At 51.8% G+C, this 13,989-nt stretch overlaps 1 protein-coding gene across 3 annotated transcripts in view; it reads left to right on the top strand.

Moving 5' to 3' along the window:
• The window catches only part of NUP214 (nucleoporin 214kDa), a 78,624-nt gene extending 64,716 nt beyond the window's left edge, over nt 1-13,908 (top strand). For 2 of the 3 annotated variants that reach the window (XM_005882143.2, XM_014529883.1), the window contains exons 32-36: nt 7,110-7,262; nt 11,570-11,741; nt 12,350-12,489; nt 13,230-13,254; nt 13,667-13,908. In XM_005882143.2, the coding sequence (XP_005882205.1) occupies nt 7,110-7,262; nt 11,570-11,741; nt 12,350-12,489; nt 13,230-13,254; nt 13,667-13,700 (524 nt within the window). In that variant the 3' untranslated portion in view covers nt 13,701-13,908. The remainder of the gene's footprint in view (nt 1-7,109; nt 7,263-11,569; nt 11,742-12,349; nt 12,490-13,229; nt 13,255-13,666) is intronic. The other variant, XM_014529882.1, reaches the window with a different exon arrangement.
• Nucleotides 13,909-13,989: the final 81 nt, after the last annotated feature.

Genomic DNA, 13,989 nt, shown 5'->3' with positions numbered 1-13,989 from the left:
AATATTTATTTATATATATATATATATCCTGCTGCTGATGGGGCTGAGAGGGGAGGTTGGGAACCTGTCCTCTTTGTCTTAGCTTCGCTCATGCAATATGCCATACAGAAGGCTCCTCTGTGAACCGAGAGCGCATGCCCCATGGACAGAACAGATACTTCCTCAGTGCCTTCAGCTCCTGTAGCTAAAACAAAACTCCCGAGTCCCCTGGAGTCCCAGATCTGTTATTTTGAGGTCGCTGTCCGACTGGTAGTATAAAAAGAGAGATCATGGTCAAGAGACACGTACCGTACCTTTTCATCTGTAACATTATGTCATCGGAGGTTTGGTTCTGCAGCCTGCAGTCTGCCAGGAAGAATTTAGAATCCTAGAATGAAGAGCTTTTAGAAATCGAGTCTAGTAGCTTTCAAAAACTGATTCTGCAGATGAACTCGTACACAGAATCCTGACTTGCAAGACAGATGAAACTAGCTTGCTCAGAAGCGGTGGTCGGAACCAGAGCCACACGCGGGTGTTCCCCCTTCCCCAGCTGTCAGCAGAGCTCAGGACTCCCTGCACAGACTGAAAGCACGGTCCTTGCACGGCACTCTCCCTTTCCCAATCAGAACAAGCTCAGAGTGGCTCAGTGATTTTCTTTGTTTTGGGTTTTGTTTTTTAAATATATTTTCATTGATTTCAGAGAGGAAGGGAGAGGGAAACAGAAACATCAATGATGAGAGAGAATCATTGATTGGCTGCCTCCTGTACACTCCCCACTGGGGATCAAGCCCTCAGCCTGGGCATGTGCCCTGACCAGGAATTGAACCGTGACCTCCTGGTTCATAGGTCGACACTCAAGCACTGAGCCACACCTGCCGGGGGTTTTTTGGTCACAAAGCCAGAAAGTGGCAGGTCTGGAATTCAGCTACATCTTACACAACGTGCCAGATATTTATTTATATATATATATATATCCTGCTGCTGATGGGGCTGAGAGGGGAGGTTGGGAACCTGTCCTCTTTGTCTTAGCTTCGCTCATGCAATATGCCATACAGAAGGCTCCTCTGTGAACCGAGAGCGCATGCCCCATGGACAGAACAGATACTTCCTCAGTGCCTTCAGCTCCTGTAGCTAAAACAAAACTCCCGAGTCCCCTGGAGTCCCAGATCTGTTATTTTGAGGTCGCTGTCCGACTGGTAGTATAAAAAGAGAGATCATGGTCAAGAGACACGTACCGTACCTTTTCATCTGTAACATTATGTCATCGGAGGTTTGGTTCTGCAGCCTGCAGTCTGCCAGGAAGAATTTAGAATCCTAGAATGAAGAGCTTTTAGAAATCGAGTCTAGTAGCTTTCAAAAACTGATTCTGCAGATGAACTCGTACACAGAATCCTGACTTGCAAGACAGATGAAACTAGCTTGCTCAGAAGCGGTGGTCGGAACCAGAGCCACACGCGGGTGTTCCCCCTTCCCCAGCTGTCAGCAGAGCTCAGGACTCCCTGCACAGACTGAAAGCACGGTCCTTGCACGGCACTCTCCCTTTCCCAATCAGAACAAGCTCAGAGTGGCTCAGTGATTTTCTTTGTTTTGGGTTTTGTTTTTTAAATATATTTTCATTGATTTCAGAGAGGAAGGGAGAGGGAGACAGAAACATCAATGATGAGAGAGAATCATTGATTGGCTGCCTCCTGTACACTCCCCACTGGGGATCAAGCCCTCAGCCTGGGCATGTGCCCTGACCAGGAATTGAACCGTGACCTCCTGGTTCATAGGTCGACACTCAAGCACTGAGCCACACCTGCCGGGGGTTTTTTGGTCACAAAGCCAGAAAGTGGCAGGTCTGGAATTCAGCTACATCTTACACAACGTGCCAGACAGCCTCTGGCACAGAACAGGCCCTTGGTAACATGCTGGTTAGAAATGTGGCTTTACCCTGTAGGTAGGTTATCTCCTGCGGGATTGTGTTACTAGCCTATTGCGTTAAAATGTAGGCGGGTCATATCCTTGTAAAAATTCCTTTCCTTCTGGCTGATTCATCTCTTAATGCCACAGCTCTTACCTGTCAAAGGATTGCCTTCTCCCTGAGGGCTGGGCCGGCTCAGGAGAGCCCGCTGTGCAACCTCTCGCAGCTCCACGCTCGGCGACAGCAGGGAGTGTTTGTTTACAGTGCAGACTGAACGGTGGCTCCCCCAGCCTGTTGTTCACTGGCACGCCTTGTTTCTAATTCGGTAATTCTGGTTTAAAATAAGCGCATCTGTTCTTGGCACCAGACACCTGCTGGTCTTCATCTCCTGACCGTGGGCAGTTGTTACCCAGCAGTTTACTTGTGTGCCTCAGGGGAGTGTAAGTGCATCTGACAGGGTACAGGAACGACTTCACTTTTTTTTCCTTTTAAAAACTAAGTGTGGGATTGGATGGGGATGGGGACAGGAGCCTCTGTCACCCCGAGGACCAAGTACAGGATAAGAGGCCCCAGAACTAAGGAAGCTGCTGCAGATCGCCTGGGCGACTGCAACACTAGACACTTCTGAGCACCACTTCCTCCCTGGGCTGTGGACGGCGGTCCAGGTTCTCCCTGCCTCTCAGACAGCCCTTTCCCTTTCCGTCGGTCTCTCTGTCATTGTGGGGGGTGTTCCCCATCGTCCTAGGTATTACAGTAGTCTCCAAACGCCCTGCTTCCAGTCTCCCCCACTGGGGTCTGGAAATCCTTACCAGAGAGAGCGGCTTAAGATTCCGCTGTTATTTTGCCACGATCCCTACTCAATCCCTTTGGCAGCATCCCGCCGACAATAGCATAAAACCCAGCTCCTTCGGCTGAACTGCGGGGCTCCTTGAGCTGACTCCAACATGCTTTTCTTTTTTCTTAAAAAAAAAAAAAAATTAAGTGATTTTTTTTTTGAGAGAGAAAGATTTGTTGTTCCACTTATTCATGCATTCATTGGTTGCTTCTTGTATGTGCCCTGACGGGGGATCAAACCCATAACCTTGGGATATCATGATGACGCTCTAATTAACTGAGCTCTCCAGGCAGAGCCCCAACATAGTATTCTGACTTCGATTCAGTTCCCCCAACACATTCTCCCTGCTACTCCCTCCACGCACCTGAACCTGCCCGTCCTTTAAGGGTGAATGTAAGTCCCTTCCTGTGGGCAGCGTGGCCTCAGGGTCACAGGGGCCCGCAGTGCCTCTCCCTGTCGGAATCCTGTGTTCTGTTCCTTGATGAGACATGGAGCAGAAGGGAAGTGACCTTTATTGATCACCTACTGTGTCTCTGGTCTGGTCACTTCTTACAACAGGACTTTTAGATGTGGCCGTCTCCATTTTGGATGCGGACTTAGGGAGTAACAGTGGCAGAGCCAGAGTTCAGTCTAGATGTGTTTCCAGGGCTCTCCTCCATCACGTTGCCTCCTGGGCTCTGGCTGGCCTGGCAGTGTGACGTCAGCCCTCCCAGGTGTGCTCGTTGCTCCTGGCATCACACATTCCCCTGCAGACACAGTATCTGAGCACACATCGAGCTTCCAGCAGTTCCCTGTGTGACATTAGGGTCAGCCCTCAGGAGAGACCGGAATGCGCGATGACTGAGAAAGACGAGCTGTGAGCACTGCATGCCGAGGCCCCGCTCTGTACAGGCTTCTTCCTGTCTTCCCCAGAGACAGGACCAGGGCACGCTGAACCCTGGGGTCATTTCCGTCCACCCACGTGGCTTGTTGCCTGTGAGGACCGACTGCCTCCCGAGTATGTCTGAGGACATGGATGGCGCCGTCCTCAGCACCTTTCTTTCTGTCCAGGGGCCTGGGAGGCTCCTGTGAGGATGAAGAAGCTGATGAGAATCTGTTGGGCGCACAAGGCTCCCTGCACACCTGTCTCTGAAGAAAATATCCTGAAAAGTGTCCTGGGCAGGTGCTTCTCCAGTCCTTTCTCAGTGCGTGTTGTCCTCGTGAGTGCCCGGAGCCCTGCAGGGTGGACGGGGCCTGGTCTCTGCGATGATACTGACATGGTGATGTTAGGTGATGCTAGTATTTTTGCCAAATCAAAGACCAGTGAGGATCGGTGTGCCCGCAGCAGCGGCAGGGCTCAGAGCAGACGCCCGTTTCACCTGCACTGCCTTCCCCTCGCCTGCCTCTCCCCTCCAGCTGGTCGTCCAGTGGCTCCGCGGAGAGCAGTTTCTTACTGGCTAGCTTCCTCACAGGAACCTTACAGGGAAACGCTGTCCCAACAACCAGGAGAGTCTCTACCACATTTTCAGGAACTAGAGACTCTAATTTGGGAGCCATAGGAGACAGCGGAGAGACACGTAGGCCACAGAAACAGCAGCAGATGTTGGTTCTGCCACTTTGTGTCAGAGCAGCTCAAATAATTCCCAAAAATTCCCTACACCGGGCTTCTTTGGAGACTGCAAATGACAGCTGCTACAAAGTGCGGGTCGCGTTCTCGTTATCTTCGCAAAATGGGAGGGATTCATGTTCCGCAGCTGACCTACTCTGTCTTACTGTATTGACCATGACTGGGTGTGGCCGGAGGAAGAGTCAGAGACGGGAAGTTGTGCTGCCTGAGGATCTCATGTGCCAGACAAGGTGCCCTACGCACCCACCTCGTTAACTCCTCACCGCAGCTCTGCGTGTTCACAGCTGCTGTCCCCATTTCCTGTGTGCGGGGCGGGGGCCCAGGAAAATTCAGTCCTTGCCCAGCATCATAACTATGAGGTACTCAAGCCAGATCTGAATGCAGAACTCGTGCTTGTTCCATTATAATGTGCTACGAACAACTAAAAGATGAAGGAGTCTTAAGGAGATAAGGAATAAAGAAGCCCAAACACGCCCTCGCTGGTTTGGCTCAGTGGATAGAGCATCAGCCTGCGTACCAAAGAGTCCCGGGTTCGATTTCGGTCAAGGGCATGTACCTTGGTTGCAGACTTCTTCCTGGCCTGGGACCCTGGTCAGGGCTCCTGCAGGAGGCAACCAATTGATGTGTTTCTCTCACATCGATGTTTCTCTCTGTCTCTCCTTCTCTCTTCCATTCTCTCTAAAAATCAATGGAAAAACATCCTCAGGTGAAGATTAAAAAAAAAAAAGCCCAAACACGTCTGAATGCTCTCTGGCCTCTCGGGAGTTTAAGTCTCCCAGCATTGTCCAGTAAAGTCATTTCACCTCTGTATTTGGAGTTTCTCCAAGAGGGGATCTAGCCCCTAACCTTGCATGTGTATTTGTTTGCTGTTTGAAATTTTGCATCGTTAGCACGAAGGTGGGAAATTGCAGTCCTCTGTTTTTGAAACACCAAGTTAGAGGAATGACTGAGACAGCTGTTTTCGTCTCCAGTGTCAAATGGACTGCCACTGAAGGAGTCAAAGGTGACCTCCCGTTAGCTCATCACGGGAAGGACCAGACTGTTGGAGGGGACTTCCGCGTGGGATAAATAACCCTTGAACCCCCGAGAGGGTCAACACTCCCACTGTCAGGGCCCAGCTCTCAAACTGTCAGCAGCAGTTTCAGAGAGCCAGTGACCATGTGGCCTGAGGCTCTGTTATCGGTGCCTGGAAATTTGAGCTGGCCGTGTCCCTGAGGTAAGGCTGCTCACTTCCTTATAATTGAAGCATCAATAGTCGAATCTCACACGGTGGGATCAGCAGCAGAGCGAGATGAGGGCCTTAGGTTGACAGGTTAGTGGTGGACTGCCTCTTTAGGCAGCTGACTTGGAGTGTGAAGGACTGCTCTCCACCCCTCCCTCCATCACCTTCACTGAGCTCCTGACTGGGGGAAGCCTGGCGTCATGAAGCTGTTTGTACTTCTCACGTGTGGGCATAGACTTGGCTCTCCTTTACCCACCAGAGCTTGTCATTGCAGCCTATTTATGCCTCTGCCTTTGGGCATCGACCTCATTTCAGGATAGCTTCTCCCTGCCTTCTGTGGGTACAAACTCATTTTATTTTTTACTAGAGGCCTGGTGCACAAATTTTTGCACAGGTGGGGTCTGGCCGTCCCATCCCGATGGGAGCCGATCGGGCTGGGCCGGCGGCAGGGGGGAGGGGATGTGGGAGGTGGGCCAGCAGTGGGGTGTGGGGTGTGCAGGATGTCGGCTGGCCCCGCCCCTGATGGGGGGTTGATTGGGGGAGGGACCACGGGAAGTTGGGGGTTGCCGATAGGGACCACATCCAGACGGTTGGCCACCACAGTGTGCATCATATTGTCCGCCCGTTCTGCCATTCGGGTCGCTTGGCTTTTATATATATAGATTATTATCATTATTATTATTATTATTATTATTACTAATCCTCACCCGAGAATATTTTTCCCATTGATTGAGAGAAACACATCAATTGGTTCCCTCCTGCACAAGTTCCAACCAGAGCCCAGGAAAGGGAGGAGCCTATAACCGAGGTACATGCTCTTGACCAGAATAGAACCCGGGACCCTTTGGTCTGCAGGCCAATGCTCTATTCACTGAGCCAAACCGGCTAGGGCTACAAACTCATTTTAATGAAACACCCATCTATATGTGGTGGGGAAACAAACAAATACTTCTCACCCATCTTGGTTTTAGTAGTTAGTTTCCTTTCATTGTTGGAGCAGACTCGATGTGTATTTGAAGGAGTGACCCACTAGATAGGCATCTGGAACTTAGTTGAACTTCTGAGAAAGAGGAAATCAGACTGGAAGTCTTGCTGGCCTCTTTTCCGGTCTCAGAACATCCCTGGCTCCCGTCAGATCAGAGGTCGGAGCCCCGGAGGTTTTGTTTGTCCGCTGTTCTCTGAGCAGACTGGGCAGCAGCCAGCGTGCCAGACTTGACAGTGAAAGCTGCACTGGAGCCATGTGCTTGGTGTGGATGTGCTCAGATGGCATTCTGGCGTGAGGCTGCGCTGTTGGTCCCCATGGTGGGCGGGCCAGGACCTGCGGGAGCGCAGATGAGTTTCTGTGCCTGAGAACTGAGTCAGGAAATTCTGAGCCTGGACACCCACGTAATTAAATCCGGCCTCCAAGACCCATGCAAATCAGAGAAGGCGTCCATTGCTCTTCCTGCTCACTTCTCCCTGCTCCCAAAACACCCAGCTGAGGTTCCTTCCTTCTCTGGTGAGAAGTAATTGAGGACATTCTCCTCCCTCTGACCTCCCTCACACATGTCTTTCATTTCGTCAGATACCTCTAACCTGTTCGGAAACAGTGGGGCCAAGACGTTTGGTGGCTTTGCCAGCTCGTCGTTTGGAGAGCAGAAACCTGCTGGCACCTTCAGCGCTGGAGGAGGAAGCGTGGCATCCCAAGGCTTCGGGTTCTCCTCTCCAAATAAGACAGGTACTGCGGTCCTGCCCGCTGAGGTTGCGTCGTATGAGCTCAGATGCAGAGATGCTGGAAGGAGGGAGCTCTCTGGAGAGGTTCTCGAGGGAGTAGGATTGGCGCGTGGATGAAGTGACTCCCACTTTATTTGTATTTTTATTGAGCATCTACTATGTTCCTCACACTGTTCTAGGTCTCCTGAGAAATGTTAAACAGCACAGAATGCATATTCTGTAACCCTTAAGAGAACTTAGAGTCTTCTTGGGGAAGAAAACTTAAACATTTAGCAAGTGCAGGATGACCAAAGTAAGGGAACACAGAAGAAAGTGATCCCTAAAATGTAAACATGAAAGTGTCCTGAGTCGCTCATTTTCTTGGTGCCCATTGCCTGTCGCAGGCCGAACAGACTATTTAACTTCTGTCCGTATCATTTTGCCTTCTTTCCCAAGTCACTTGTTTTTTTGTTTTTAATTGAGTATAATAAACAAGTACATTAGATATACAGTACATGTACATATACAATATCAAATATTCACATATCATGAGTTAATTTTCACAGTTGGAAAATACCCATGTAATCGAGAATAAAGAACATTGCCAGCACTACTTCTTATCCCAGCATTACTTTTACAGTATACATTTGTGAATGGTGACTTTTTATAATCATGCATTACATTTACAATTAAATTTTTAAAGAACATTGTATATTTAGACACAAAAACATACTTCGTTTCTGTCAGCTGCCTCCTCTGTCCCATTTCTGTTTCTGAGATCTGCATGGGTCTGCCTTCCTGCCCCTGTTGCATGGACAGTTGTGTGAAAGGATTTGTTTTAAGGCACAAGGCAAAGGAGGGATGTTTGCTGAGAAAGCGGTTCCTTCAAGCAGGCTCCCGGGGTGAGCGGCAGGACACTCCCTTGCTCGGATGTGTGGGAGATTGAAATTCCGCCAGTGCCAGGAGAAGGTCCCACCAGGGGACCAGATGTGTAGGTGGCTCAGGATCCCACCTGCAGACCAGATGTGAAGGTGGCTCAGGATCCCACCTGGGGACCAGATGCGTAGGTGGCTCAGGATCCCACCTGGGGACCAGATATGTAGGTGGCTCAGGATCCCACCTGGGGACCAGATGTGTAGGTGGCTCAGGATCACACCTGGAGACCAGATGTGTAGGTGGCTCAGGATCCCACCGGGGTACCAGATGTGTAGGTGGCTCAGGATCCCACCTGGGGACCAGATGCGTAGGTGGCTCAGGATCCCACCTGGGGACCAGATGTGTAGGTGGCTCAGGATCCCACCTGCGGACCAGATGTGTAGGTGGCTCTGACTCAGGACCGCCCCCATTAGCATCTGGAATCCACCGCTTGGAGCACAGTCGCTGTGGTTTCCATAATGCTCTGTGCACTTTCCTCAGGCCTGTGGCCCGGCAGGTTTCTCTGGTGGCCAGTTTGGGATGCTCTTTTCCTAGAATTTAAGATGGACAAGAAATGGGCATTGCAGCTCTATTTTGCCCCAACCTTCCCGGAAGTGAATGATTTAAAAATGAAAGGGCTACAAACTCATTCCTCATTAACCAGGCAAATACTATTTGACTAAGAGATTTTAGTTCATTAATTATCAAGACTGTTTTTTTTAGGGAACCTGATAATGTTTTCTTTGGCATGTTTTTCTTATATATTGTCTCTTATCCTGGGATCAGGTTGTTGATTGGAGAATCTGATGCCTTTAATTTTTCAATCTTAAAGAAAATGTACCTCCCTTTCAGAATATTTTTTCTACTTGATTTTTTGCCCCATGAAACCACCTAGTTCGAGGACTGGAACAGAGAAAGCCACCAGGCAAATACATGAGCTGAATGAGCGCGTGACCAGGAAGGGAAAGTGCGGGTGGGAAAGCCTGCTCTCCTGCTTCGGGACTTCGGTAGCTGCATCCGTTTCAGGAGCTGCTTCTGTAGGAGAGGTGCCTCCGAACATCAGCGAGGCTGCTTTCTGCCAAGGGGCCAGCCTTCCTTGACTGCTGGTTTGAAGGCATCTCTGAAAAATTCCAAAAGTGCCCATCCTCCTGCCAGACGATTGCATTCGGAACTGTGCTGCTGGAGATACTGGCGGGGAGGACAGGAGGAGGGACAGGCTGAAAATGACCGGGCTGCCACCCCAGTCCATGGGGCTCACCCCACTGCTCCTGTGCCAGAGTTGCTGGGTTAGTGGCAGTGGGGGGAAGGGGGGCGCACATACTGGTTAGGTGCTAGGTGGTCTTTGAGTCACTCAGCCTTGTTCTAGTCCCAGCTGCACCATTTACCTGCTGGCTAGACTCAGACACGGGACATATCTTCACAGCCTCAGTTTGCTCACCTGTGAAGTAGGGATTCCAGGTTTTTGGGGTGGATTACAGCAGACTGTTCTACAGCAGCTGGCATGTGAAGGGCCGTCAGTAAACCAGATATTTCAGTGTCATTGATTATTAGTACATTTCTGTTTCTTCAGGGGAAGAAAATCGTGAAAATAAGGCATCTAATAAAATCAAACCCCGCGAGTCGATCTTCAGAAATAAGACCAGGATGACTGTTCTCTTCCTGGCGCACTTAGCCGTGACCCGGGCGTGGGGACGTGTGTGCGCTTGTGCTGGTGTGTGTTCATCTCCTCCTCTCCCCCTGCAGTTTACTTTCTGTATCATTGTGACTTCTCATTTTTCACTCCCCTTCCACCAAGAAGCCAGCATAATATGGAGTGCAAGGCACTAGACCCAGCCCCCAGCATGTGTCTAGGAAGAGAGAGTAACTGGATCTGTGGTCAGTCCTAAATAATTCAGCGGCAGGGTTTTTAGCGCTTTTTCTTTTCCAGTCTATTATATTTGTAACCCAACAGTGCCCATTAGGATAGCTTGGAATTTCACTCAAGGTTTTAAAAGTCAGAATATTAACCCAAACGTGAGCCTTAGCAAAAAGTTCATCTCAGTGGTGCAGCCACTACAAATGGCCCACCGGCACGAAACGGCGGAAAGAACAGCGAGCTAGACCTGCAGCTGGCCGGCCCTCCCGGTCCAGGGGCAGAGGCTTGTGGTGGGATTCAGGCCAGGCTGACCCTCTCGGCAGATGCGCTGTGGGCTTCACTTTCTGAAAGAGGCGGGAAGAAGCCAGGTCCCCTCAGGCTGCTTGCGCCTCGGCTGCCATCATTCCTTTCAGCGTGTGGCTCCAGGTCAATACTCATTTTAAGAAATATTCCCCCTTAAGGCACGTTTCTTGTACTATTTTGTTCATTTCATTCAGCAGACTCTCACTGAGGGTCTCTGGATAGCCAAGAAGGATTTCAACAGTGTCTCGGGGATTGGGGACCCTGCCCAGGCAGAAAGGACAGTCAGGGAAGGACAGTCCTCTTCCCACCTGCTGGCATCTCGGCCAGCCCAGCGGCCACCTGGGCACGCCTGACCCTTTTCTGTGCGGAGGCCGCCCGCCAGCCTGTGTTCCATGAGCACAGACCGGGCCTGTGAAGGGGGCTTTGCGCGGATGCTTAGCCGCTCACTCTGCTGGGCCGGCTGGCCGTGTGAGCACAGCTGGACACTGTGACCACTGTCATGCAGCAGCCCTCCTCCCGGGAAGAAATGCGGGGTGCTGCTTTATGGGGGAGTAGTTCCTGACCCCAGAGAGGAAGCATTTCAAAAATTCTTCTGGACACACAGAGAGAGAAAGACGGTGGTGAGAGACGGGAGAGCCATTAGCTGTAAATAAATAAAAGGCCTGGCTGAGCGCCAGCGCCGAGCCACTCACTTCGGCTGTCGCCCATTCGTTCTCCCCGAGAGGGACTCGAGCATCCGAGGCTGTGCCTCGCCTGCGGTGCTGAGTGATAACCTGTCTGTCATCTCTGGCCGAGGGGCAGGCATTGAAGTTTCTGAGGACGGTTTTACCATGAGGAGTCTCCACACAGTGCAGCCCAGCAGGAAGGGACCGGAAATGCGCCATGTTGGTTCCGGGTGTCGATCTGATTTGACAAGACTTGGAGCCGACAGGCCCAGCTTACCTCTGGGAGGGACCGGGGAGCTCAAGGCAAATAGGGGGTCTGCGGGGTTCTTAGAATTCCAGGGAGCTCTCGCGAGTGGACCCCGGACCTCTGCTCGAGCTGGAGGGAGGCGGCTTGGTGGCTGGGTTTGCTTTGGGTTTAATTGGTATTTTGCTGCTAGAAGGGGTGTTGCCCTTTGCTGGAGGTCTTTGTGTTTGGATTCTAACGTATTTTCCCTTTTTTCTTCCTCTTTTGATTTGGTTTCTCACTGCTCATTGTCTTCTCTTCCTGTCTCCTCCTTTCTCCCTGTTCTGTTTGTTTGCCTCTGTTTTGCTCAGGTGGCTTCGGTGCTGCTCCAGTGTTTGGCAGCCCTCCTACTTTTGGGGGATCCCCTGGGTTTGGAGGGGTGCCAGCATTCGGTTCAGCCCCAGCCTTTACAAGCCCTCTGGGCTCGACGGGAGGCAAAGTGTTCGGAGAGGGTACTGCAGCTGCCAGCGCAGGAGGATTCGGGTAAGCCCCCAGGGACCCTACAAGCTCAGACCAAGCCACCGTGTGGAGCAGGGCTAACAGGGGCCGGCTGAAGGTTTCCAGTGTAACGTCCCCGAGGAGCCATGGCCGTGCCCTTGGTGCGGGCCCTGGTCTCTGGCCCCACACACGTCGGAGGAGTCCTCGCTGCTGCTTGAGAAAGGCCCTCCCCGCGGCGGGAGTGGGCAGTGAGGACAGGGACACCTCACCTCGGCGTGAGAAGTAGACAGGGTCAAGGTCCAGGGAGTAGGCGAATAAATGGGGCGGGGATGTCGATAAATGGGAAATGCTGAAATGGTGGAATAAAATTGAGGAATTATTGAAGACAGAAAGAGCAAAATATGTAGTACTGCTTCATTTCCAAGCGACCTGCAGTGTCCAGACGGGCACAGGACTCACTGGACAAGCTGGATTGCCTCTCGTGGGCCTGTCATTGTTCCCCGAAGCAGAGGTGGTTGCTCTGGGCTCTGGCTGCTGGTTCACACCAAGCACGTGCCCTCGATTCGCGTGTCGTGCAGCCTGAGACCACGAGGCTGCCTGAGCCTCGGCCGCAGGGGCAGCTGGCGCTGACTGTCGGTTCCTCCCTGGCCCAGGTTTGGCAGCAACAGCAGCACCACGTCCTTTGGCACCCTCGCTGGTCAGAACGCGCCCACCTTCGGGTCGCTGTCCCAGCAGACTTCGGGCTTCGGGACCCAGAGCGGGGGCTTCTCCGGCTTCGGATCGGGCACAGGAGGTAGGCAGACAGCAGATACCCCTCGCCCAAGAGATGAGCGGTTTACCTGGCTTTCGTCGTAGTGTTGTCAAAGCTGGAAGTGCTTGAAGGGCAGGGTGTGGGGGCTTTTGGTTTTCAGAACGTTGTTTTCTAGGTTTAAAGTAGACTTACAACATTGTGTCATTTTTTACTAAATATTTCTCAAGATTTGAGAACGCAAGATAATAATCATCTCACTAGATACTGGTTCAGAAATCCAAGCCAGCAAACAAACAATAAGGTGTAGAGACCTTATTCACGAAACGCCTTTCATTTCGTTTACGCCCTGCTGCTTCAGGACTGGAGCGTCCATGCTCTGCTTCTGTCTGTGCCACACACTGCGGCTCAGAAGCCGGCGCCCTTACTCTTGTGCAGATAAGACACAAAACTCCAGGGGCCACTTGCCCAGACCCCCCGGGCCTGCTTCTCTGGCCTCACGGAGAGGAGGAAGCAAGTGGGTGGGAATGGAGAGAAAGCACACTTTCCTAACAAAAATGGGTCTGTGTGTCACGGTGGGGCCACGTGAGGGGGGCCCGACCAGAGACCCTCTGCCCACCCAGGCAGGGAGGAGGGAGGAGCCCTGGGGACATGAGCCAGCCCACCTTCCTGCCCGGCCTGCAGGAGGCGTTCCGTGGGGGTGAAGGGAGGGGGTCTGGCCGAGGGTCCACCTTGGTCTTTCAAGTGTATGTGTGTTTTAACTTCCCGCTGTCCATCTTTTCCAGGATTCAGCTTTGGATCATCGAACTCGTAAGTATCTCCAGTTCTGAGTCATTAAATAGGATGGAAGAGTGTGTGGCCTGGGAAAATACTGGACCACCCAGTTTGCTCTGTGTGTACTCTCTTCCTGTTTAAAAGCTTATCCTGGAAGCATGGGGCTCTGCAGCAGGTTTGGGCTTTTGTGGATTTGCCCATCTTGGCAGGGATGTGGCAGGAGGTGCCAGGTCGCGCCTTGTCCAGGGCCATGTGCAAGAGAGGAGGGGGGCCTTCCGGTCAGCAGAGCCTGGAAGGCAGGACTGGGTGCCAGGCCCAGTAGCCTTATTTTGTGATCATCACTCTGCTTTGGTGGAGAATTGGATGACAGTGAAAATTCAGGGCCTGGACTTGGCGCACAGGCAGTCGCGTGCCGGAAGCTGACCTGCCTCCCCGCCCTTCTTTGCAGGTCTGTCCAGGGCTTTGGTGGCTGGCGAAGCTGAGTGGGTGTCATGCTCCTTTCGGTTCCGTGACCATCGGCGTTCTCAGCTCCTCGTCACTGAGCAGCAGCCGTGAAAGCGGACATTCTCGCTGGCACACCCAGACAGACAGGAACAGCTCGGCAGATGCGCGTGGTCTTTATTTCATGTTGCTTATTCCCCCTCTGCCCCTGTTATTAAACTGTTTGGCTTGTTTGCATACAAAATGTAAGTGGGGGTTTTTTGTCTTCATTTTTTAAAATATATTTTTATTGATTTCAGAGAGGAAGGGAGAGGGGGAGAGAGAGAGAGA

This window comes from Myotis brandtii, unplaced genomic scaffold (assembly GCF_000412655.1).
Source record: "Myotis brandtii unplaced genomic scaffold, ASM41265v1 scaffold699, whole genome shotgun sequence".
Taxonomy (NCBI): domain Eukaryota; kingdom Metazoa; phylum Chordata; class Mammalia; order Chiroptera; family Vespertilionidae; genus Myotis; species Myotis brandtii.
Note: the sequence above shows the minus strand (reverse complement) of the source record. Positions and strands in the feature narration are given on the sequence as shown.